Source organism: Theropithecus gelada, chromosome 9, assembly GCF_003255815.1.
Source record: "Theropithecus gelada isolate Dixy chromosome 9, Tgel_1.0, whole genome shotgun sequence".
In the NCBI taxonomy this organism is placed as follows: domain Eukaryota; kingdom Metazoa; phylum Chordata; class Mammalia; order Primates; family Cercopithecidae; genus Theropithecus; species Theropithecus gelada.
In genome coordinates, this window is record NC_037677.1 from 96,336,809 (window position 1) to 96,362,071 (window position 25,263).

Below are 25,263 nucleotides of genomic sequence, written 5' to 3' on the forward strand. Positions count from 1 at the left end.
CTTCACACAAAGTTTATATCATGTTTAAACCATGTTTTAGGTTCTCTATTTTTAATTAAAAATCGAAGGAAGAAGGATATTTCACATTTCTGTAAACTCTAAGATCTTACAACAGAAGCGAAACTGCACATTTAGGGGTGCCTGCCCCTCCACTGATGCTGCCCTTTGTGGGTCATATGTCCTTAGGAAAATGAAAGACTGTGCACTCCTGACTTGTTGGCCAGCTCTTTTGACATCTTTCAGTGGTTCCTTTCATATACGGCCACTCCTCCAGAGGCCTCTTGTACTTTGGGAACTGGTGAGTCTCCCTGTCCCTAGGGCTTTTTAGTCACATGTCCATCCACTGTTTCAACGTAACATGCATCTAGGCAAGGTTAACGATTAAATGGTTCGGATGAAAGGTCATCCTTTACACAGAACATCAGAATGGCAGATAATTCCTGTTCCACCTTCTCTGAGGAAACAAGTAAAGAAAAAACAACACAGTCATATTAATAGAAGAGTCTTCGTTCCAGACGCAGTCCAGGAATCATGCTGGAGGACTTCTGCAACTCTACTTTTTGGGTGAGAAATTACATTTGTCTTCATATTGACTCTTCTCAGACTCAGAACAAGTGGTAGTTAGTTAACTTAGGGTGGCCACCAACAAGATCCAGAAATGTTAGAGGTGCAGTTGGTCTAAAGCTCAGGCTTTTTAGAAAGCATAATTCATAATATCGCCAGAGAATATAAGGGATGTAAGATCTGGGAAAGGTAATGCAATTTATTCTGTCATATGTTTATTTTATCTCAGACTCTTGTACTAGCTAGTTGCAAAATTGCCTTCTCTAAAAAGAAACAGGTAAAAACCTTCCAATTTTATCAGTGTGAGGAAGGAGAATTGTTGTTGCATACTTTGCTAGTAGAAGGAAGAGAAGGTCGTGACTGAGTCTTGCTGAGACATGTTGATGTTGAAATGATAATGATAAGTTCTAGAAGAACTGGCAACTAATGATATGGACTAGAAGTTGAGTCTAGGGATGCAACTTTGGGCATCATGAGTACTGAAATAATTTTTGAACAACTGGAGTCGGGTAACACTGTTTTTCAGGAAAAGAAGAGACACCACTTAGAGGGTGAACAAGAACAGTGTAACATTATGGAGTCATAGATAGCAAAAAATGTCAAGATAAAGGCCAGTCAACAGTATCAAAGGTCTAGTGGAATAGAAAACAAAAAAAGACCTTAGATTTAGTGATTTTGGTAAGGGTTTAGTGAGACAGTGTCATCTGCAAACTTCTAGCCTCAGCATCAGAATAACCTGGGGCAATTAATAGTTTAAGTATCTTAAGTGATTCTTCTGAATTATAGCATTTGATAACCTTATGTAGAGGTGAGAGGGGCAAGGATGAGATAGCAGAGCACCTGGGCAGCACCTCGTGTGTTAGAAAGGACCTGGGTCCCAAGGCCCTCAAGGTCAGGAGTGTATACCACGGCAAGGTGGGTCTTCATGGGCTGCAGTATCTAGACAGGCCATCTCTTGAGAATTCTTTCTGAGCACTAACTACCTGACCAACTTTCTTGGTCATGGCATCGCAACCATTTCTTTGAAGAGTCTGTACAAATAACCGTATAAAACAAATTTTAACTATTTATGGGAAGAGAAAAATCTACACTCATGTGACTCAGAGACAAGAATTGGTGCCCACCTCCCACCCCCCAACTTCCACTTCACAAGACACTTCCATTTATCGCAGAATGCAAAGACTGCACAAAACTTGCTGGTAGTAAGCCTTCTGTCTAACAATGCTGTTGTCCCTGCTGTGCTGAAACTGGACAGGTTTTTAATGTAAGCGCTCTGGGCCATCAGAGGGTAAATGCTACAGTGTGACTAAGCATTCTCCCTGCATGGCGCCTGCATGTTTGAATATCTGCCACTGAGTTCAGTTAATGCTAGAAACTTGAATAATTTTTTATATCCCAGAGAACTATTCTCTCCTTTAAACTGGGAAACAGCCCTTCTTCATCCTATAATTTGGCAAATGCAGTGTGAGGTTTACTCAGGATAGCTGGTACAGAAATTCACTGAGAATCACAAGAAGACAGGTGTTTAGAGGGTGGGTTGGCCAGAAAGTAACTACATTTGTCATTAAATGGTGAATTTGTATCAATGTGCACAAATAGGAAAATATGGATAGTTAAAGGGTAAGGCTGGATATGGATATGGAGTTGAGTTTAAATTGTCTGGAAGCAGTGAGATGTGCTGCAGGATGGTTTTCTGTCTTCACAATGCATGTATACAACAATCCTTCCCCTTTGGTCTCCAGAATTCCTCATTCCTGGACAGTCCAGAAGCAGACCTGCCACTTTGTTTTGAGCAAACTGTTCTGGTGTGGATTCCCTTGGGCTTCCTATGGCTCCTGGCCCCCTGGCAGCTTCTCCACGTGTATAAATCCAGGACCAAGAGATCCTCTATCACCAAACTCTACCTTGCTAAACAGGTAAAATAACACCACTGTTTCTGAACTCTAATTCCTTGGTGTAGAGTAGAGATATTTTCTTGGTGTTTAGCGTCCTGTTCCTTGTCTTTAAGCAGCTGTCCCAGGTGCCATTATCTCAGGTAGAGCCAGGTTCTGGGTTTCCCTCTCTCCATCTACCCTAATTCTCATGGGTCCCTTGCCGCATTTCTTAAATCAAAGTAGCTTTGACTTTTGCATAAGAATGGTGACTCTTAATTCTTGTGGATATCGGGTTCCCTAAACACAAAGGGCATATAATCAATCAAATTATCTTTATAGCATTTGAGAAATGAACACGGGATCACCTGTCTTTAAACAGCTCTAATAAATCGGTGGACTGTAATTCAGTTGGCACTTACCTCATGAAAATGAACTAGATAATGGATCTCCAGCCCCACTGAGGCAATCCAACTATCACTCATCTTCAAAAACTTGGATCTGAAATAAGATTTCCATTTTCCCCACGTATTCGATGAGTCAGGATGGTCACTCACAGTAGAGGGAGGAAGAGTGAGTGTGCACAGTGACAAGCACGAGTACAGAAATAACAGAAAGGACAGGTCCGTGGGAGAGGCCCAGGAGGGGCCAGGAGGGGAGGAGCCCTCAGCCAGCTGCACCAACTCACTCAGGGAGGGGTCTTGTGGGAACCCAAGACCCCCATTTGAGGTAGTAAAATTATCTCAGAAAATCTTCCATCTGCTTCCTTTCACTAGTTTTTTTTTTTTTTTTTTTTTTTTTCTATCTGTCTTTATTATCATTATTACTACTATTTTAAATGGAGTCTCACTCTTGCCCAGGCTGGAGTGCAGTGGCATGATCTCAGCTCACTGCAACCTCTGCCTCCTGGGTTCAAACAATTCTTATGCCTCAATCCCTCCCAAGTAGCTGGGATTACAGGTGCACGCCACCATGCCCAGCTAATTTTTGTATTTTCAGTAGAGATGGGATTTTGCCATATTGGCCAGGCTGGTCTCAAACTCGTGACCTCAAGTGATCCCTCCTGCCTCGGCCTCCCAAAGTGCCAGGATTACAAGCGTGAGCCACCGCACCCAGCCTCTGTCAGTCCTTATCTTTCAACAGGTTTTTAGAAAGGCAAACTAGATCCCATTGTTCTACGAACATACCTAACAATGACTCAGGTTATCTGGAACCTTAAAAGGAGGAAAGAGCTTGGCCAAAGGAAGTGGACTTCACCTTGACACTTTGAGGTCGGGGTTGGTCGTGGGTTTTGTTGGATTCTGATTAGAAAAAGAACAGTCTCAGAGCTTGGGGCAGGGTCACTGTCTCCTTTGTTGACCTGAGTGCCCATCATAGGACCTAGCATGTTTGAAACACTCAGATGGAATTCAACATTTGTTGAATGTTGGTGTTAAATGCATTCTAGGAATAGTGGTAGATTTAAGAGTATGTTAGAGCTGAACTCAGCGGTGCACACCTGTAATCCCAGCTCCTCTGGAAGCTGGAAGTGGTAGGATCACTAGAGGCCAGCCTGGCAACATAGTGAGTCCCCATCTCTTAAAAAAAAAAAAAAAAAAAAAAAGGAAAGAAACGTATGTTAGACTTTGAATATTCTGAACATTGAACAACTCTGCACATTTAACAACATTCTCGGTACCGTTGGATTTGAGTCATTGTTTGAGGTTAGAAGCAATCAAGTTAGGAGGCTTCTTCCACTTTCTGGAGCTTCCAAGAAGAAGCTGGTTAATGAGCAAACCAATATCCCATCCTAATAAAAGCTATTAGTTAACTCTTTTACAAAATACTTTATTGAGATATAATTTACATATCATACAGCTCTCCCATTTAATACAATTCAGGCTGGACGCCGTGGCTCACGCCTGTAATCCCAACATTTTGAGAGGCTGAGGTGGGTGGATCACTTGAGGTCAGGAGTTTGAGACCAGCCTGGCCAACACAGTGAAACCCCATCTCTACTAAAAATACAAACAAATTCAGCTGGGCGTGGTGGCGCATGCCTGTAATCCCAGCACTTTGGGAGGCCAAGGCAGGTGGATCACAAGGTCAGGAGTTCAAGACCAGCGTGGCCAACATGGTGAAACCCCGTCTCTACTAAAAATACAAAAATTAGCCGGGCATGGTGGTGGATGCCTGTAATCCCAGCTACTTGGGAGGCTGAGGCAGAGAATTGCTTGAACCTGGGAGGCAGAGGTTGCAGTGAGCCAAGATCATGCCACTGCACTCCAGCATGGGTGACAAAGCAAGACTTCATCTCAAAAAAAAAACATTAGGCTGGTGCGGTGGCACACACCTGTAACCCCAGCTACTCAGGTGGCTGAGGCATGAGGATCACTTGAACCTGGGAGGTGGAGGTTGCAGTGAGCCGAGATCACGCCACTGCACTCCAGCTTCAGACTCTGTCTCAAAAAAAAAAAAAAAAATTCCGTTTTTTTCAGTATATTAACACATATGTGCAAACTTCACCACAGTCAATTTTAGAACATTTCATTCTCTTTAACCCCGTCTCCTCATTCCCGTTATCCTTAGCAACCGCTAAATCTCTTTTCTTTCTTTATAGATTTCCCTGTTCTGGACATTTCATATGAATGGAATTATATAATATGTGGTCTTTTTTTACTGGCTTTTTTCCCTTGGCACAATGTTTTCAAGGTTATCTGTGCTGTACCATTGCTGTACCATGTATCGATATTTCACTCCTTTTTTTTTTTTTTTTTTTTTTTGAGACAGAGTCTCACTCTGTCGCCCAGGCAGACTGCCAACGTAGATTCTTGCCAACAATGTGTTAAAGTGCATGTGCCTGCACCATTGTCAGCACTGAGTTATTTTAAACTTTTATGTGCAAACATGACATCTCATTGAGTTACTTTGCATTTTTATGAATACTAATGCAGTTGATTTTTTAATCTGTTAAGTCTATTTCATTTGTGAATTGTCTGTTCATATCACTTCCTTATTTTTTTAATGGGGGTGTGAGTGTATTTAACTTATCTTTTGAACAGATAATTCTCAGAGGGTCACAAAATTCAAAAAGTACAAAAGGGGCTGGGCATAGTAGCTCATGCCTGTAATCCCAACACTTTGGGAAGCTGAGGTGGGAGAATTGCTTGAGCCCAGGAGTTTGAGACCAGCCTGGCCAACTTGGTGAAACCTATCTCTACAAAAAATATTTTTTAAAAATTAGCCAGGCATGGTGGCATGTGCCTGTGGTCCCAGCTACTCGGGAGGCTAAGGTGGGAAGATCACTTGAGTTTAAGGAGGTCAAGGCTGCGGTGAGCCATGTTCACACCACTGCACTTCAGCCTGGGCAACAAAGCTAGACCCTGTCTCAAAAATAAAATAAAACAAAATAGAAAAGGACAGAAGGGTACACAGTACTCTAGTCACTCATTCCTGTCTTAGTTGATAACCATTGATACCAGTTCCTTGTATCTCCTTCCAGAAATAGCCTGCGCTTTTACAAACAGCTACGTACATATATTTTTTTCACACAAATGCTAGTGTCCCATATGTGCTTTTCTGTGACTTAGAGCTCCTTCCATTTTAGTGCATAAAAATCTGCGTGTTTCTCTTTTTTGATGGATATGTTATTCATTTGTACCTAAGCAGCCAAACTCGTACTGATACCACCATGATGCGACAAAATACAAAACATCATTCCATTAATGTTAGAGTAACGAACAAATTAGGGAGTCATGGTAAAACAGAGCTAAAAGGGGCTGAGGAAATCAGTGAAGTGCATTATAGTGTAACCATTCACCTGAACAATTGAGTTTTTTTAAATCAGTAAAAGCCCCCCAATCCCACAAAGTAGGAATAATCCTTCATCTTTATACTTTTTACTTCCTATTCTTAAAGTTAGATTCTAAATCCTAAAGATACACCAACGAGATTGTATCTACTTATCTATAGCCAGAGGCATCTATTGTGTCATATACAGCAGCCAAGGTTACTGAAACCTCTTTGATTAGACTTCAGTCATATCCCACCCCCAAAATCAACCCAATAGGTACAATGAGAACCTATCAAGGCATAATACAGGGCTGTAAAACAAGAAAAATCCTGTGAGGGAGGGAGGGAAAAAGGAAGGATTCTGCCACTACCCAGACTGAAATTGAGTTAATATATTCATCTCAACACATGTTCAGGCTGCATGTTCAGGGAGTAATTTAAGAATAAATCTATGATTTGTGAAGCACTGAAATACTTAGTGGTTTGCTGTGTTACATCATAGCTTTCCCCAGCAGTTTCCAAGACAGCCTTCAAAAACTGGCAGGAGAATTTTGCTGGAGCTGCATGCAGGACTACCAAGATTCCTCCCCATATTTATGAAACCGATTGTTCCGGGACTGGTTGTTCTAGTCTTCTGTGTGTCAGGTCTGACTTTTCCAGGAATGGTTGATCCACACTGGAAGGCTTCCAGATGTGTTCCCCAGGCATCCCAGGCGGTAGGAAGAGTAGAGGCCTGGGTATTCTGTAGATGCTGAGCCCTGAGTCATACTGTTACATATTCTTTGGTCAGTTGGTTTTCTACCACCTCTTAGATTTCATTCTCTGTAACTAGCTCATATGCTGTTTGTAGCTAAGGTTCAGGGTATTGTAAAGTTCTTGCAGCTGCTAGAGGCTGCAGTGTTTCTATCTCTGAAATCCATCATTAATTACACACAACTGGGCTGGAGAGAACATGAATCTGGTCTGCTGTTTCTTCTCCTAGACCTTATCTTCATTCTTCACTGTGCTCTTCTCTGCAGAAGTGGGTAGTTTTACTTTGAGACTAGTGGAAGAATTAGGGCTTTCCTGAATAAATAGATCCACAGAGGAAGGAAGAGGAGAGAGCCTCTGAGTGGGACACCTCCTCAGATGTCATTTGCAAGGATGGATAACTTTCATCAGGGCCACAAGTCACAGGCATTGATGAAAGAGTCCCTAGAACTGGATGCTTTGGAATAAGGCAGGCTTTGGAGACAGGATGGGCTCACACTCGTGTTATTGAAAAGGAGTGGGGAAGGGCAGGTGCAGTGGCTCACACCTGTAATCCCAGCACTTTGGAAGGCTGAGGTGGGTGGATCACCTGAGGCCAGAAGTTCAAGACCAGCCTGGACAACATGGTGAAACCCCGTCTCTACTAAAAATACAAAAATTAGCTGGGCATGATGGTTCACACCTGTAATCCCAGCTACTTGGGTGGCTGAGGCAGGAGAATCGCTTGAACGCGGGAGGTGGAGGTTGCAGTGAGCTGAAATCGCACCACTACACTCCAGCCTGGGTGACAGAGCAAAATTCCATATCAAAAAAAAAAAAAAGAAAGAAAGAAAAAGAAAAAGATGAAGAAAAAGAAAGAAAAGGTGGGGGAAAATTAAAGAGCTGGACTGTAAAAATGGCTAAGGCTTTAAGATTTAAGTATCTAGGTAGAAGATCTTAGAGAAATATGTAAAATTTCTCCAAATGTAGAAGTATCAAAAAGCCAGGATGAAGTCAGTCCCCTCCACATTAACAGGAGACAACCAGCTCAATCCCACAAAAGGTCTGCTTCTTTCTTTGTAATGATTCCTTGAGATGCTGTTATTTGAATGTACCATAATTTATGTGCCCTATATGCCATGAGTGTCATTGGTTTCTAATATTTTGCATCATAAGCAATGCTGCAATCCACAGCTTTGTATATACTTGTGTATTCAAGTGCATCTATAGGATAAATTCAAAAAAATGAAATGACTGAGTTAAGGATACGTGAACTCATAATTTTTATAGACAGTGCAAACTGCCCTCCAAAGAGGCTCTCCTCGGTCTCACCAACTTTGTATTACATTTTTTGATGTTTGCTAATTGGTTAGGCAAAAGTGGTATGTCATTATACTTTCAAATTGTATTCTCATATTAATGAGGTTAAGCATATTCTCATACGTTTTAAAGCCTTTTGTGTTTTTTAAAAAATCCATTTATATTATATACTCTTCTTTTGCATTGAGTTATTAGAGTATTTTTTTAAATTACTTTGTAGAAGTTCTTTATAAAGTTAACCGGTCTTTTTTGATATAAATTGCTCAGTGTATTTCAAATCCATTGTATGAGTTTAATATATATAAGTCTGTGGCAAGGCCCCCTCCTTTTCCCTAGCCTGGGGAGTAGGCTGCTGGTTAGCATCCTCTAGTCATCTCCAATGGCAGGTGCCTTAGCTCTAGCTTGCTCTATTTTACCTCCTAGTTTACCTAAAGGCAACCATAACGTACCACCTATAAAGCTATTTGTTTTTCCAAAACCGCATAGTCTCTTGTGGGGAAGACACCCTGTAGCGTATTATATACTTGAAAAAATGCATTCCAGTTATTAACATGTCTCTGACTCTACTCCTTACTAAATAATAGCACTGATCCTGTTAGTTAAAGTAAAGGTGCATTCATCTCCTTCCTTGGCTGGTTTTCATTACAAAGGGCCCATTATCTCTGCCTGAGACATTCCAGATAAATGAGACTTAAAAGAATGAATAAGGGTAGATGGGTAGGAGCATAAAAGGATGAGGGGAGGGAAGATGGTGCCACATAAATATCTTTGTTTTGATGGCTAAGATGCTGGTATATTTCCTCAGTGGAGGCAGTAATTTTCCCTCCTGATAGGTGGGGATGTGGGCCTTTAAAACAGTATAATGTGTATCATCATGTCTTCTGAGCTCATAGGACAAATATTGACTGGCATTATCTGGGATCAAGACTGGGGCTGGGTGTGGTGGCTCATGCTTGTAATCCCAGCACTTTGGGAGGCCGAGGCAGGCAGATCTCCTAAGGTCAGGAGCTTGAGACCAGCCTGGCGAACGTGGTGACATCCCATCTCTACTAAAAATACAAAAATTAGCCAGGTGTGGTGGCGCACACTTGTAATCCCAGCTACTTGGGAGGCTGAGGCAGGCGAATCACTTGAACTCAGGAGGTGGAGGTGGCAGTGAGCTGAGATTGTGCCTCTGCACTCCAGCCTGGGCCACAGAGTAAGACTCTGTCTCAAAACAAAAACAAAAAACCTATGGCCTAAGAAAGGGAATAGTGCCTTTAAAACCTAGTACTTTCTATTGCTGTGCAACAAAATACCCCAAAACTTAGCAGCTAAAAAAGAATTCTTTAAATCTTAACAGTTTCTGTGGGTCAAGAATTTGGAAGCAGCTTACCCAGGTTCTGCTTCAAGGTCTCTCATGAGGTTGAAGTTAGTATGTGCTGTCTGGGGCTACTGGCATGTGAAGGCTTGACTAGGGCTCAAAGACCTGCTTCTAAGATGACTCTCACGTGGCTGGTGGCAGGAAGCCTCAGTTTCTCACTGGCTGTTGGCAGAAGGTCTCAGTTCCTTACCAGGTGGACCTCTCCAAAGAGCTACTGGAGTGTTCTCATGACCCAACTGGTAGCTTCCTCCAGAGTAAGCAATCGGAGACGGAGAACAAGGAAAAAGAATCCACACTGCTTTTCATGCCCTAGCCTTGGAAGTCACACACTGTCACTTCTGCCATTTTCTGTTCACCAGAAGTACATCCCTAAGTCCCCAGCCCACACTCAAGGGAGGGGGAATTAAGCTCTGCTCTTTGAAGAAAGGAATATCAAAAAGTCTGCAGACATATTTTAAAACTTCACACTCAGCATTCCTCAAAAACAATGATCATGGCATACTTTGAACATTATTCTATCACTTGAACTGTAGGTATCCATTCATTCCAGAAATATTTATTGTGTTATCTGAATCACTGTATACCATTTTTCTTATCCATCACTGGAAACCATTATGTTCTAAGAGCCTTATAAAGAATGATATCCTCCTAACAGTGGTCTTTTTCCCTTCTCAGGTATTTGTTGGTTTTCTTCTTATTCTAGCAGCCATAGAGCTGGCCCTTGTACTCACAGAAGACTCTGGACAAGCCACAGTCCCTGCTGTTCGATATACCAATCCAAGCCTCTACCTAGGCACATGGGTAAGACCTATCACCGCTTCTGCCCTGTGTTTCCCTTTTCATTACCCACAGGCATCTAGCTGAAATGTACTCTTTGGGGATGAAATTAATTCCAAGGTCATCTGTCTTTTTCACGGGATCCATAGTGAGGCAAAGCTTGGTTGGAATGGGGTGAAACTAATTTTAGCTTTTCATCTTCATTTGAGCATTAATGTATAGAGCCTTCTCCCTAGGTTAAGTATTAGCTTTCATGACTAAGATGTATATCTTATGTCCACATATCTTGCCATCTAAGGGTCTCAGAGGAGAGCTAAGATTCTTGATGTAAAAGAATATTTTAAATGCTGTAAATAGTATTTTTAAATTGATTGATGACTCTAAACAATGGATCAGTGAGCTTAGAGTTTCTATAAACTTGATATCAGAAAACTAATGTCTCTCCTGCAGGCATTTTTTCAGGGGGTGGGCCTAGACAGTGTTTAAATAACACTTTAATTAATTGCCATCAATTCAGTGGCAACTAATGATGCATAATTATTTGAACTTTCAAACTTTATTGAAAAATCAGAATGTCTGGCAATTGCAAACCTACGTTCAGGCAGAGCAGTGTCAGCTGGGTCTCAGTAGCAGTGGTCCCTTTAGACCGTGTGCTCGGCACAATCCTCGCTGGGCAAATGTTATAAATCATGGCTCTTTCCCCACCAGAATGCTGTTTTAGGAGCACAGCATTAGGTCTAGGAAATCAACATTTAATTTATTATATCTAAAGTAGATGATATAGGGCAATTTTTTTTAATTAATTGCTTAATCTTATATTAGAAAATCAAGCTACGGACGCCTTGCACCTAATTAATGAGAACCTGTCTTCCGACCTTACTACCGTAACGTCTGAAATTAATTTTCGTGCATCTTGGAAAGGTTTTTCTAGCTCCCAAAGTAACTCCACTAAAATGCAGATAGTGACCTTCTACATTCTTGGCAAGCATCCCACTCAAGTGTGGTCCATAGAGAGAGATGAGGCACTGAAAGAAGAAGCTGGATGTCATGGGGGGGAAATGTTCAACCTAGCATCTGTGTGCTCTCTACCTGGCCAGATTAGTCACGGCAGTCTCCTCCCTCAGCCCTCCTTTCTTTCTTCCCATGTTCTCTGACATCCTTCTCCCCTGAGTCCTCGGTTAGTGGCAGTATTCTTCAGAACATCATGTGAATTTCTCTCCAGCTCCTGGTTTTGCTGATCCAATACAGCAGACAATGGTGTATACAGAAAAACTCCTGGTTCCTGTCCGTATTCTGGGTTCTCTCAATAGTCTGTGGCACTTTCCAATTTCAGACTCTGATCCGGACACTCTTGCAGGTAAGGAAGAAAGAGTGGATGACACGAGGAGGTACCACGGGGCATCTTTTAAGAGTAAATTACATCAAACTGAGCTCCGGGATCGAATTGTACTACAGGGATTTGATCATAGGCTTTAATCACAAGCATTGATACATACGGGCCATGTAGACTTCATTTGGACAAAAGGCTCATTTTTTCCTCTTTGTTTTTTTCTTCATAGGGTGACAATTCTAATCTGGCCTACTCCTGCCTGTTCTTCATCTCCTATGGATTCCAGATCCTGATGCTGATCTTTTCAGCATTTTCAGAAAATAATGAGTCATCAAATGTGAGATTCTAAATATGCCCATCTCATATGTTACTTAATTGGATGATATCTTAATGAATATAACTTTAAGAAGTCTGAGTCTCATGGAGGCCCCACAAGACCATTTTATGACAAGGAAACAGATAGTGATGAGAGTATTAAAATGCTGACTTTTGCTTTCACCTGCCAATTGTCAGCATAGTTAACTCATTCATATATCTATGCCAGAAAATCTGATTATCATTCTACTAGTGGCTTTAGGGTCTCCAAATAAACACATGTTGATAAGCTGACTTTAACATCATATCTAGTTTCTAGCACAACATTATATCATTAAAAAATCAGTTTCAGATTTCAGAGTCCCATGCAGTTCCTGTCTCCAATTGGTTTACTTTTCAATTTTTTTGTGTCTTTCAGAATCCATCATCCACAGCTTCGTTTCTGAGTAGCATTACCTACAGTTGGTATGACAGGTAGGAAAGCCTGGAGTATGGGTTGTCTGTATCCTTACTCTCTCACTCCTCTGAAAGTGACAGAAAGATTTTTTATTTTATTTATTTATTATTTTTTGAGATGGAGTTTCACTCTTGTCGCCCAGGCTGGAGTGCAATGGTGTGATCTTGGCTCACTGCAACCTCCACCTCCTGGGTTCAAGCGATTCTCCTGCCTCAGCCTCCCAAGTAGCTGGGGTTGCAGGTATGAGCCGCCATGCCCAGCTAATTTTTGTATTTTTAGTAGAGATGGGGTTTCACCATGTTGGCCAAGCTGGTCTAGAACTTGAGCTCATAATCTGCCTGCCTTGGCCTCCCTAAGTGCTGGGATTACAGGCATGAGCCACCACGCCCAACCAAAAGATTAATTTTTAAATTAATCCTGTGACCTCCATTTCTCTTCTACTTAGAGTCAGAGAGTGTTAAAACTTACAGACCAACTTAATCCAAGCCCTCCAGTGGGCAGATTGGGATGCTGAGGAGAAGAAGAAGGGGGATTTGTTTTCGGTAGCCTGGGAGTCCCACAGGAGAAGAGGAAGGAGGCAGTAGGACAGGAAAAGCAAAAGTTGGAGGCAGGTTTGGAGGGTAAGGGGTGAAATAGCTGGCCTGGGCTACCAGAGGATCTGGAGCAGACACCCTTGGCCTTTATAGTTGCAGGGACCCATTTGGCAGGCTGGTGAAGTCTATGAATCCCTTCTCAGGAAGTGTTTTAAATGCATAAAATAAAATGAAAGACATTGGATTCTAAACAAAACCAAATATATTGAAATATAGTTACCAAAATATTTAAAAAACAAATGCATAATTTAGTAATACACAGACTTAGTTATTAATGCATTAAATAACAAGATCTAGTGATGAGTCTAACAATGACCATAATTTCAAAGTAGTGATAAGCATAAGTGAGCTATGAGAACATGTGGGATTTCTCAGCCTGACGCAGTGGCTCATGCCTGTAATCCCCGCACTTTGGGAGGCTGAGGGGGGTGGATCACCTGAGGTCAGGAGTTTGAGACCAGCCTGGTCAACATGGTGAAACCCTGTCTCCACTAAAAATACAAAAATTACCTAGCATGGTGGCACATGCCTGTAATCCCAGCTCCTTGGGAGGCTGAGGCAGGAGAATCGCTTGAACCTGGGAGGCAGAGGTTGCTGTGAGCCGAGATCGCAGCATTGCACTCCAGTCTTGGTGACAAGAACGAAATTCCATCCACCCCCAACAAAAAAAAAAGGAAAGAAAGGAAAGAAAACATGGGATTTCCAAATGCTAGATTTCAGTTAGATGCTATTACAAATAACAATATAATATATAATTTAGGCCAAGTGTGGTGGTTTACAACTGTAATCCTAGCACTTTGGGAAGCCAAGGCAGGAAAATCACTTGAGCCCAGAAGTTTGAGGCTGCAGTCAGCTATGGTTGTGTCACTGCACTCCAGCCTAGGCAGAGAAAGACCATTTCTCTAAACATATATATAATTTATTTTCCATCTATATTCTCAAACTCCTGGCTAAGAGCCCTGATCAAGAGAGACGGCACAGTGGCTGGACATAGTGGCTCACACCTGTAATCCCAGCACCTTGGGAGGCTGAGTTGGGCGGATCACTTGAGGTCAGGAGTTCTAGAACAGCCTGGCTAACATGGTGAAACCCCGTCTCTACTAAAAATACAAAAATTAGCCAGGGGCCAGGTGCAGTGGTTCACGCCTGTAATCTCAGCACTTTGGGAGGCAGAGGCGGGTGGATCACCTGTCAGAAGTTCGAGACCAGCCTGGCCAACATGGTGAAACCCTGTCTCTACTAAAAATAAAAAATTAGCCAGGCGTGGTGGTGTGTGCCTGTAATTCCAGCTACTTGCGAGGCTGAGGCAGGAGAAGCACTTGAACCTGGGATGTGGATCTTACAATAAGCCGAGGTCGCACCACTGCACTCCAGCCTAGGGACAATATTGAAACTCCGTCTCAACAGAAAAAAAGAAGAAGTCATGTGGAGTGTTGCACACCTGTAATCCCAGCTACTTGGGAGGCTAAGGCAGGAGAATCACTTTGAACCCGGGAGGCAGAGGCTGCAGTGAGCCAAGATTGCGCTACTGCACTCCAGCCTGGGCAACAGAGTGAGACTCCTGTCTTGGAAAAACACACACACACACACACACACACACACAAAACCAAAGATGCCACAGGGGCTGCTTTATTTCTTGAGGGCATCAAGGAGGCCCCCAAGGAGATACCAGAGTGGCAGAGAGGCAGCCAGTGTTTGAGGAGGAAGGAGCAAGAGTAGGGTAAGGTGATGCTCTTTTAGCTCTCTTTCCCTTCTCTTGTCTTCTAACACATTCTGTTGACCCTGTCCGTTCCTTTTTCTGCTCTCCCCACTCCTCTGTCAAGTTCAAAGGGCCAGGAGATGGGGCTAGTCCCATTCTTCTGTCCCTCTATCCCAGAACCTGGAGGTAGGTTCTGAGAGAAGTGGTGGAGATAGCCTCTGACCCAGCCTGGAGGGTCTCATCCTGTGGTTCGCTCTTGTTCCAGCATCATTCTGAAAGGCTACAAGCATCCTCTGACACTCGAAGATGTCTGGGAAGTTGATGAAGAGATGAAAACCAAGATACTAGTGAGCAAGTTTGAAACGCACATGAAGACAGAGCTGCAGAAAGCCAGGCGGGCACTCCAGAAACGGCAGCAGAAGAGCTCCCAGCAGAACTCTGGAGCCAGGCTGCCTGGCTTGAACAAGAATCAGAGTCAAAGCCAAGATGTCCTTGTCCTGGTAACTTTCCCTTGAGTGTCTGTGTGAGCGCGCTGCATGTTTCAGGCAAGAGTACATCAGCATCATGGCGATTCTGTCCTTAACATTTTTACAGCACTTCATACTTCTCAGTGCACTGCATATTATTAATGGTATTCACAATACTAATACTACCTTAGTGATGGATACATGGGGTGTAATGTACTGTTCTCTCTCCTTTGAGGTACTTCTGAAATTTTCCATGATGAAATACGGTTTTCAAAAAAATAATACCTTAGCATTTCTAGATTTTGCACCTTGGTACAAATTAGCATGAGCAGCCAATTTGTTGATTCATTCACTTGAAAATATTTATTGAACACAACTGTGTGTCAGTGACCATTCCAGGCACTAAAAGAGTGCTCATCTTTTGAGAGCTAGAAAATATATATTAAGCCCATATATAGGTTACTCTTTGAAAGTAATAATAGCTATTAAGAAAATAAAGCAGTAGTGTATTTGGAGTGAAGTGCGACTTTAGACAGGGTAACAGGGGAAGCTTCTCAGAGGAGATGATGTCTGAACAGACACTCAAATGATGAGATCAGGCCCTCCGAGGGACAGTCAGAGGGAAGTGTGTTCCAGTCAGAAGGAGCAGGCATGCGAGGCTGAGAGGGGAACACGTTTGACTTACTCAGGGAATGGCAAGAAGATCCAGGAGAGGGTACGCATGGGGTGAGATGGGCTCAAGGAAGTGGACAGGGATTAAGCTGTGTGGACCCTTGTGGGCCACAATAAGGAATCTGGACTTTATCTGAAGTCTGATTGCCAGTGGAAGGTTTTGAGCAGAGAGTAATGAGATTGGATTCATGTTGTAAAGAGCTTACTTGGGCAACTCCCCAGAGGATGGATCGTTGGGGGCAAGAGTAGAAGCTGGAAGGGAAGCCAGGGCAGTTGTCCCAGCAAGGGAGACCCATCAGATGGGACCTCAGTGGAAGACATTGTGAGAGAGTGTCACTGGTAGGCTGAGAAGCTGGAATTTGGGGCAAGATGAGACTCAGGAGGATGTAAGGAGGAGGCCAAAGCATAGACAAAGAGGCTGGTGACTGAGTTGTAATGCCCTATGTGTTAGTTTCCCAGGGCTGCCATGATAGAGTACCACACTGGATAGCTTAAAACAGAAATGTACTGTGCCCAGCTCAGGAGGCCAGGAGGCTGAAATCAAGATAGCAGACTTGCTCCCACTGAAACCTGGAGGGGAGAATCCTCTCTTCCACCTTCTAGTGTTTGCCAGTAACCCTTGGTGTTCCTTCACTTCTGGATGCATCACTCTGATCTCTGCCTCCACCATCACAGGACCATCTTCTCCCTGTGTCTGTCTCTTCTATTCTTGTAAAAATACCAGTTATACCACATTAGGGCCCCTGTGACCTCATCTTAATTTGGTTACATCTGCAAAGACCCTATTTCCAAATAAGGGCACATTTTAAGGTACTGGGGGTTAGGGCTTCAACATAGCTTTTGGGGGTAGGGCTACAGTTCAACCCATAACATCTCACAGCAACCACAAGCATGAAAAGAACTGAAAGGGCCTCTCAGCACCATGCCCAGGCCCTTCGCTCTCAGGACTGCCCCTCAGGCCCTCACGCAGATGGGTCTCTGTTTTTACATGGTACTCTTACCAGGTTAGTTGCCTGGTTTTCTAACCCAAAATAGATTACAAGTATCAATTAGCAGTGGGAGAGTGGATCAGTGCAGGCAGCTAGAAAGGCAGAAGCAACTAGACCAGGGAGAGACGATCAAAACCTGTACATAGAAGGCCACGGGGCTCACAGGCTGACCATCCTGAAGCTGCTCAGGCCAGGAACAGACATAACTCTGTGGACACTGTTGTTTGGTTTTGTACCTAGGATGACATTAAAAAGAAAAAAAAGAAGTCTGGGACCAAAAAAGATGTTCCAAAATCCTGGTTGATCAAGGCTCTGTTCAAAACGTTCTACACAGTGCTCCTGAAATCGTTCCTACTGAAGCTAGTGAATGACATCTTCACGTTTGTGAGTCCTCAGCTGCTGAAGTGAGTCCTCAGGCCTTAGATGGTCCTTTCAGGGCCTCCTCTGCCACCCTCCTTTTTGCCCCGTGTATGCAAGCAGGAGCTTTTCTTCAATTCCCATTTTGTAAAAATGCTCATCATTTTCTTCCACCTTAGCCTTGTGTTCATGAAGACTGCAGGCAGTTTTCAAGATGTATGATGATGTGTACTTTAGCCTCTGTCTTTTCCATGTCTCTCTCCTCACAGGGGGCCGGGTAATCGTTAGGGGCTCTTTCTTGTTAAACTGCTAAGGGCTGAGCCAGGCCCAAGGGGTGGGCAGCATGCCCCTGGAGAGTAACTGACTTCATCTCTCTGTCACAGCCTTCCATGGGCGGTTCGGGTTAATCTTGACAAGACTTCAAAATCTGCCACGATCTATGGAATGAACCACCTGCAGGGAAAAACAGGGACAAAGCATTGCAGTGGCAGCTATGTGGAGCATTTCTTTCGTTATCCATTCTCACAGCCATGGGTTATAAACCCTACACTCTTGCTGCTTATCTCCAAGTAAAAGCAAGAACGCCAGGCTAGGCATGGTGGCTCATGACTGTATCTCAGCAGTTTGGGAGATTGAGGCAGGAGGATTGTTTGAGGCCAGGAGTTTGAAACCAGGCTGGTCAACATAACAAGACCCCATCTCTACAAAAGAAAAGAATTAGCTGGATGTGATGGCACATGCTTGAAGACCCAGCTATTCAGGAGGCTGAGGTGGGAGGATCACCTAAGCCCAGGAGCTCGAGGCTTAATGAACTATGATCCTGCTACTGCACTCCAGCCTGGACAACAGAGCAAGACCCTGTATCAAAAAGAAAACAAAACAAAAAGGACACTGGTGAAACTGTGGAGCTTAGGTCTTCCAAAGGCTTTGGACAATTCTGGTCACTTTTGTTACCTACAGTATACAGGTAGCATAGTCTAGCTGGCTGTGCATGAGGAGAGAGGTGTCCTTGGAGGCCTTATGGATATAACTAACTTGGCTTTTCTCTGGCAGATTGCTGATCTCCTTTGCAAGTGACCGTGACACATATTTGTGGATTGGTTATCTCTGTGCAATCCTCTTATTCGCTGCGGCTCTCATTCAGTCTTTCTGCCTTCAGTGTTATTTCCAGCTGTGCTTCATGCTGGGTGTAAAAGTACGGACAGCTATCATGGCTTCTGTATATAAGAAGGTAAGCAGAATATGGCAGGTATCACCAAAGAAAATCCCCTCAGTAAATATGAATATTGATTCCAAGGTTGAGGAAAATGTGATGGAAATGATAACTCATCTCAACACTTAATTTTGACCATACAGCCTCCATTAGATGTTTCTTTGGAAATTAGATTATGAGAAGTGTGTTCACAAACAATGGGTGGAGAGGCCAGGAGGGAAAAGGTACTCCCCAGGGAGAAGCTTGCAAGCTGTTCTGGTGCTCAGGATCCACCTTGCAGCCCTGAAGGCTTGGCTACCCATCCACCTCTTCCTGCGTCTCTTGACAAGGTAAAATGCCTTGGAAAAGAATATAAGGTCAGAAAAGAAGCTGGTGAAGGGTCAAACTCTTAAAACCACCAACATTCAACTCAAATACTTAATGAAACCCAGCTCAGAGACCTGTTGTATCCATCTCAAATTGCAATCTTGCCAGAGCTCCATCTCCCCAGACCAAATTTCACCTAGCAACTTCTTTTTCTAACCTTTAGCGCTAACCCAACCCTCCTCTGCCTGACTTCTTTTTTCAATTTGTAAATACATTCATGCTGATTACTGAGTTCTGCAGACCTGGAAGCTTTTTCTTTTCCTTAGGATGATTTTGTTCATCTTCCCTCTGATACATTGGTTTTTTTTTTTGTTGGTGGTGGTGGTTTGTTGTTGTTTCTGTTGTTGTTGTTATTGTTGTTTTTGAGACGGAGTCTTGCTCTGTTGCCCAGGCTAGAGTGCAGTTGTGCAATCTTGGCTCACTGCAACCTCCGCCTCCTGGGTTCAAGTGATTCTCCTGCCTCAGCCTCCTGAGTAGCTGGGACTACAGGCGCATGCCACCATGCCCAGCTCATTTTTTGTATTTTTAGTAGAGGCAGGATTTTACCGTGTTAGCCAGGATTGTCTCCATCTCCTGACGTCATGATCCGCCCACCTCTGGGATTACAGGCATGAGCCACAGCGCCTGGCCGATACATTGTTTTTGAGGGTTAACTTTCTCAAGGCAACTGTATGTTCCTCATGTCCTCCATACCAAGATGAAGTCCCATTTTGTTCCTTAAGAAATGAAAATACAGTAGTTATGATCAGTGACTACAGACTTGAGGAGAAAATTCATCCCTGAGGAGATAGGTTCCAATTTTTTTATAGGTTGGAACACTAGTTGACTCTCTTCCTTTTTTTATTCCATCATGGCAAAGTTCCATCATGGTGACTTCTCTATTACAGTTCCTACTTTTCTCCTTTGCTTTCCTCTCTAGAAACAACACTTTGTCTTTGTCTTCCCTGAGTAGATGTTGGCTCGTTGAGAGACAGTGGCCGATAATCCAAGTGTCTTTAGATCAGAAGTCTGGTCACGTCCTTTGAACTCCCAGATACCCCCCTACTGGAATTTGTCTTCCTCCAGTTGATTTTTACAATCTCCGTATTCCTTCTGGAGATACTGAGTTTCTGCTGGTTTACAGGTTATGAGGTCACTAACCAGCCTATTTCAGCCATTGCTAGTAAAGTACACTTCTACAATTTTTTCATAATTGTGATTATTCATTCACACTATTTTGATTCTTAATATTCCAGGTTTTGCAACTGTTACAATCAACAAAGAGATTTATAAAGTAGAACCCTCAATGATACTTTTATTCAAATAAATATCACTATTAGAAGAGTGGAAGAAAATTACTAATTTATATGTTTAGACAATGCTTCACTACTTATGAAACATTTTTTACATTTGCTATCAATTCACAGGGCTATTGCCCTGTGAAATAAGTACATTATCCCTATTTTATGGAGAAAAATAAGGCTTAGATAATTTCAATGCCTACAATCACAAAGCCAGGAGTTGTCCCCAGACAAGGGCTACTGGGACTAAATTTATTTATTGATTGATTTTTTAAATTATTATACTTTAAGTTCTAGGGTACATGTGCACCATGTGCAGGTTTGTTACATATGTATACATGTGCCATGTTGGTGTGCTGCACCCATTAACCCGTCATTTACGTTAGGTATATCTTCTAATGCTATCCCTTCCCTCTCCCCAACCCCACAACAGGCCCAGGTGTGTGATGTTCCCCATCCTGTGTCCAAGTGTTCTCATTGTTCAATTCCCACCTATGAATGAGAACATGCAGTGTTTAGTTTTCTGTTCTTGCAATAGTTTGCTCAGAATGATGGTTTCCAGCTTCATCCATGTCCCTACAAAGGACATGAACTCATCCTTTTTTATGGCTGCATAGTATTCCATGGTGTATATGTGCTACATTTTCTTAATCCAGTCTATCATTGATGGACATTTGGGTTGGTTCCAAGTCTTTGCTATTGTGAATAGTGCCTCAATAAACATACGTGTGCATGTGTCTTTATAGCAGCATGATTTATAATCCTTTGGATATATACCCAGTAATGGGATGGCTGGATCAAATGGTGTTTCTAGTTCTAGATTCTTGAGGAATTGCCACACTGTCTTCCACAATAGTTGAACTAGTTTACAGTCCCACCAACAGTGTAAAAGTGTTCCTATTTCTCCACATCCTCTCTAGTACCTGTTGTTTCCTGACTTTTTAATGATCACTATTCTAACTGGCATGAGATGGTATCTCATTGTGGTTTTGATTTGCATTTCTTTAATGGCCAGTGACAATGAGCATTTTTTCATGTGTCTGTTGGCTGCATAAATGTCTTCTTTTGAGAAGTGTCTGTTCATATCCTTTGCCCACTTTTTGGTGGGGTTGTTTGATTTTTTTCTTGTAAATTTGTTTAAATTCTTTGTAGATGCTGGATATTAGCCCTTTGTCAGATGGGTAGATTGCAAAAATTTTCTCCCATTCTGTAGGTTACCTGTTCACTCTGATGGTGGTTTCTTTTGCTGTGCAGAAGCTCTTCAATTTGATTAGATCCCATTTGTCTATTTTGGCTTTCGTTGCCTTTGCTTTTGGTGTTTTAGACATGAAGTCCTTGCCCATGCCTATGTCCTGAATGGTATTGCCTAGGTTTCTTCTAGGATTTTTATGGTTTTAAGTCTAACATTTAAGTCTTTAATCCATTTTGAATTAATTTTTGTTCTTGTTTTTGTCAGGTTTGTCAAAGATCAGATGGTTGTAGATGTGTGGTATTATTTCTGAGGGCTCTGTTCTGTTCCATTGATCTATATCTCTGTTTTGGTACCACTACCATGCTGTTTTGGTTACTGTAGCCTTGTAGTATAGTTTGAAGTTAGGTAGCATGATGCCTTCAGCTTTGTTCTTTTGGCTTAGGATTGTCTTGGCAATGTGGGCTCTTTTTTGGTTCCATATGAACTTTAAAGTAATTTTTTCCAATTCTGTGAAGAAAGTCATCAGTAGCTTGATGGGGATGGCATTGAATCTATAAATTACCTTGGGCAGTATGGCCATTTTCATGATATTGATTCTTCCTATGCATGAGCATGGAATGTTCTTCCGTTTGTGTCCTCTTTTATTTCGTTGAGCAGTGGTTTGTAGTTCTCCTTGAAGAGGTCCTTCACATCCCTTGTAAGTTGGATTCCTGGGTATTTTATTCTCTTTGAAGGAATTGTGAATGGGAGTTCACTCATGATTTGATTCTCTATTTGTCTGTTATGGGTGTATAGGAATGCTTATGATTTTTGCATATTGATTTTTGTATCCTGAGACTTTGCTGAAGTTGCTTATCAACTTAAGGCGATTTTGGGCTGAGACGATGGGGTTTTCTAAATATACAATCGTGTCATCTGCAAACAGGGACAATTTGACTCCCTCTTTTCCTAATCGAATACCCTTTATTTCTTTCTCCTGCCTGATTGCCCCGGCCAGAACTTCCAACACTATGTTGAATAGGAGTGGTGAGAGAGGGCATCCCTGTCTTGTGCCAGTTTTCAAAGGGAATGCTTCCAGTTTTTGCCCATTCAGTATGATATTGGCTGTGGGTTTGTCGTAAATAGCTCTTATTATTTTGAGATATGTACTGGGACTAAATTTACTGAAAATAGAAATGTATAGTGATTACCTTGAAGGGCAATTAGATGTTGTTAGTTGTTTTTTGTTTTTCCCTCTTCCATACCAAAAGGAAGGCGTAGCAGTGGGCTGATTCCTCTAGAACCTTGGTGGTCCAACATTTTAGAAAACTTTCCTCTTTTTACTGTATAGCCAAGAATCCTGATATGTTCCAAAGAATGTATTAGTGGATTAAGATGGCAGTAGTGCTTCTAGGAGGAGATGGAAGTAGTATGGGCCACTTGTAGCCCGCACACTGTCTTTCTGGGAATTACAAGGTGGCTCTCCTTCTTATAGAAAGATGCAGCCTACTCCAGATGGTGCCTTGGTGGCATAGTGCAAGTTGGTTTCAGTACTCTGATACATTTGTGCAAGGCATTGTTGCAAGTGACAGACTTGTGGCTATCAACCTCCTGACCTCTCTAACATGAGAACAGGAAGCCCATATTATAAGACCAGGCATCTAGACAGTGCCTGAAAAATCCTGACAATACAAAAGTCTTTTATTTTACTTTATTTTTTGAGACAGAGTCTCGCTCTGTAGCCCAGTCTGGAGTGCAGTGGCACAATCTCAGCTCGCTGCAACCTCCGCCTCCCAGGTTCCAGCAATTCTCCTGCCTTAGCCTCCCAAGCAGCTGGGATTACAGGCGCCCACCACCATGCCCAGCTAATTTTTGTATTTTTGATAGAGATGGGGTTTCGCCGTGTTGGCCAGGCTGGTCTTGAACTCCCGACCTCAGGTGATCTGTCTGCCTCGTCCTCCCAAAGTGCTAGGATTACAGGTGTGAGCCACTGTGCCCGGCCTACAAAAGTCATTTTACTTCAAAGTATGAAGTCTGAAGTTTTTCTCTTCATTCTAAATTCTCTGTCCTTCTTGGGAATTGTTGCAACCTCTTCATAAGAGTATGACTCCAAATAACGTTGCCATATCAAAAGCTTCTGAGGTCAAAATCAATACATGCTGGTTCCCTCCTTCCTTTCCTCCCTCTCTCCTTCCATCCATCCATCCCTCCTTTTCTTCTATCCTTCAGTATTTGATTCTCTACTATGTGCCACATAATATAGTATTGAAATAGATAGATGCCCTCATCCTCACAGAGTTTACATCTAGTGGAGACACAGAAAAAAACAAGGTAATTATGGTTCATTGTGATGAATGTAATGACAACGGTAAGCTCAGGATATTATGAGAGTACACAGGACGAGTATCTAATCCCAACTTTGTAGTCAGGGTGGTTTTCTCACAAGAAGTTACATCTCGGCTGACACCAAAGGATAAATAGGAGTTTTTTGGGCAAAGAAGTGTGTGGATGTGTAGGGTTGGAGGAAGGTGGGAATAGGAAGAAAGAGTGGTCAAGAATGAGAGAACACCATGTATAAGATTTGGAGGCAAGAAGTCACAGTGCCTTGGAGAAGCTATGTCCATATGGAGCACATCCTTCCATTGTAATCTCACTTCCTGAGCTGCTGCTTCTACTCCCTAGTATCCCTGGCTTTGTCATTGGGTCCCAATTTCAATCTTTATCTTTAGGCATTGACCCTATCCAACTTGGCCAGGAAGGAGTACACCGTCGGAGAAACAGTGAACCTGATGTCTGTGGATGCCCAGAAGCTCATGGATGTGACCAACTTCATACACTTGCTGTGGTCAAGTGTTCTACAGATTGTCTTATCCATCTTCTTCCTATGGAGAGAGTTGGGACCCTCAGTCCTAGCAGGTGTTGGGGTGATGGTGCTTGTAATCCCAATTAATGCGATACTGTCCACCAAGAGTAGGACCATTCAGGTAAAGAAAGAGTCACCCGGAAAAATACATGCTTTCTTTAAAGTGTAAACCCTTTTTCTTACTCTACTCTAATTCTTAATGGGAGTTTGGGCAAGTCAAAGCTGGTGGAAGACTTTCTACCATCTCAAGTGTACTTGGCTTTCTCTGAGTTCCCTTTTCATCTTCTGATGACTCTTAGGGTTTATATACACTCCCCTGCATTCATGTTAGAGGGAAGAGCCTGACTGGAGAAGGAAGGGCTGCCCCGGAGATGCTGCACATAATTCTTCCCTCTTGCTCTGCTGGGCTGCCCTAGTAACAGTGATTTGGGGCCCTGCTTCTCCGTTACAGCAATCTAAATCAACCACAGAGAACAGTCGCCTGAGTGATCCAAATTTCAGCCTGAGCCTTGGCAATCATCCCGCTACCACCAGGTGGGAGGGTTCCATGTGGACAGTGTCCTCAGTCCTGCCAGAATTCACAGGTTGGGTGGGTGGACTTGACAATGTATATGATTTATTCACTTATTTGTTTTGCATTCAAGTTACAAATAATTGTTTTGAAAATATTTCTTGCATATCTTACTTCTCTGAGAACACAGTAGTGAGTTAGGGCTCCTGTTCTCATGGATCTTACATTCTACCTGGTGGGATGGTGGAGAGACAGGCACTATACAAAGAAGAAAAATATCAGATCATGATAAGTGTTATACAGAGAATTCAACAGGGTGATGAGATAGTGAGTGAATGGGTGGCTATTTTCAATGAGTTCAGGGAAGACCTCTTGGGGAGTGGACATTTAAGCTGAACTCTGAATGACACAAGCCTGATTGTAAAGGAGAAAGCCTTGGGAAGGGCAGGGGAAGAACAGCCTGGGAGCTGGGTACAGTCAGGCAAGGGCTATGGGGCAGAAACAAGCTTGGCACAAGCAAGGATCAGAAAGAAGATGGGTGTAGCAGGAACGGAGTGGGCAAAGAGAGTGGAGGGTGGTGAATCC

At 42.8% G+C, this 25,263-nt stretch overlaps 1 protein-coding gene across 1 annotated transcript in view; it reads left to right on the plus strand.

The window, feature by feature from the left end:
* The first annotated feature begins 392 nt into the window (after positions 1 to 392).
* The window catches only part of ABCC2 (ATP binding cassette subfamily C member 2), a 61,278-nt gene continuing 36,407 nt past the window's right edge, over positions 393 to 25,263 (plus strand). Inside the window, exons 1-10 of the mRNA XM_025396839.1 lie at positions 393 to 564; positions 2,307 to 2,480; positions 10,294 to 10,419; positions 11,618 to 11,752; positions 11,955 to 12,062; positions 12,459 to 12,514; positions 15,055 to 15,289; positions 17,158 to 17,321; positions 18,328 to 18,505; positions 24,034 to 24,288. Coding sequence (XP_025252624.1) covers positions 532 to 564; positions 2,307 to 2,480; positions 10,294 to 10,419; positions 11,618 to 11,752; positions 11,955 to 12,062; positions 12,459 to 12,514; positions 15,055 to 15,289; positions 17,158 to 17,321; positions 18,328 to 18,505; positions 24,034 to 24,288 — 1,464 coding nt within the window. The 5' untranslated portion in view covers positions 393 to 531. The remainder of the gene's footprint in view (positions 565 to 2,306; positions 2,481 to 10,293; positions 10,420 to 11,617; positions 11,753 to 11,954; positions 12,063 to 12,458; positions 12,515 to 15,054; positions 15,290 to 17,157; positions 17,322 to 18,327; positions 18,506 to 24,033; positions 24,289 to 25,263) is intronic.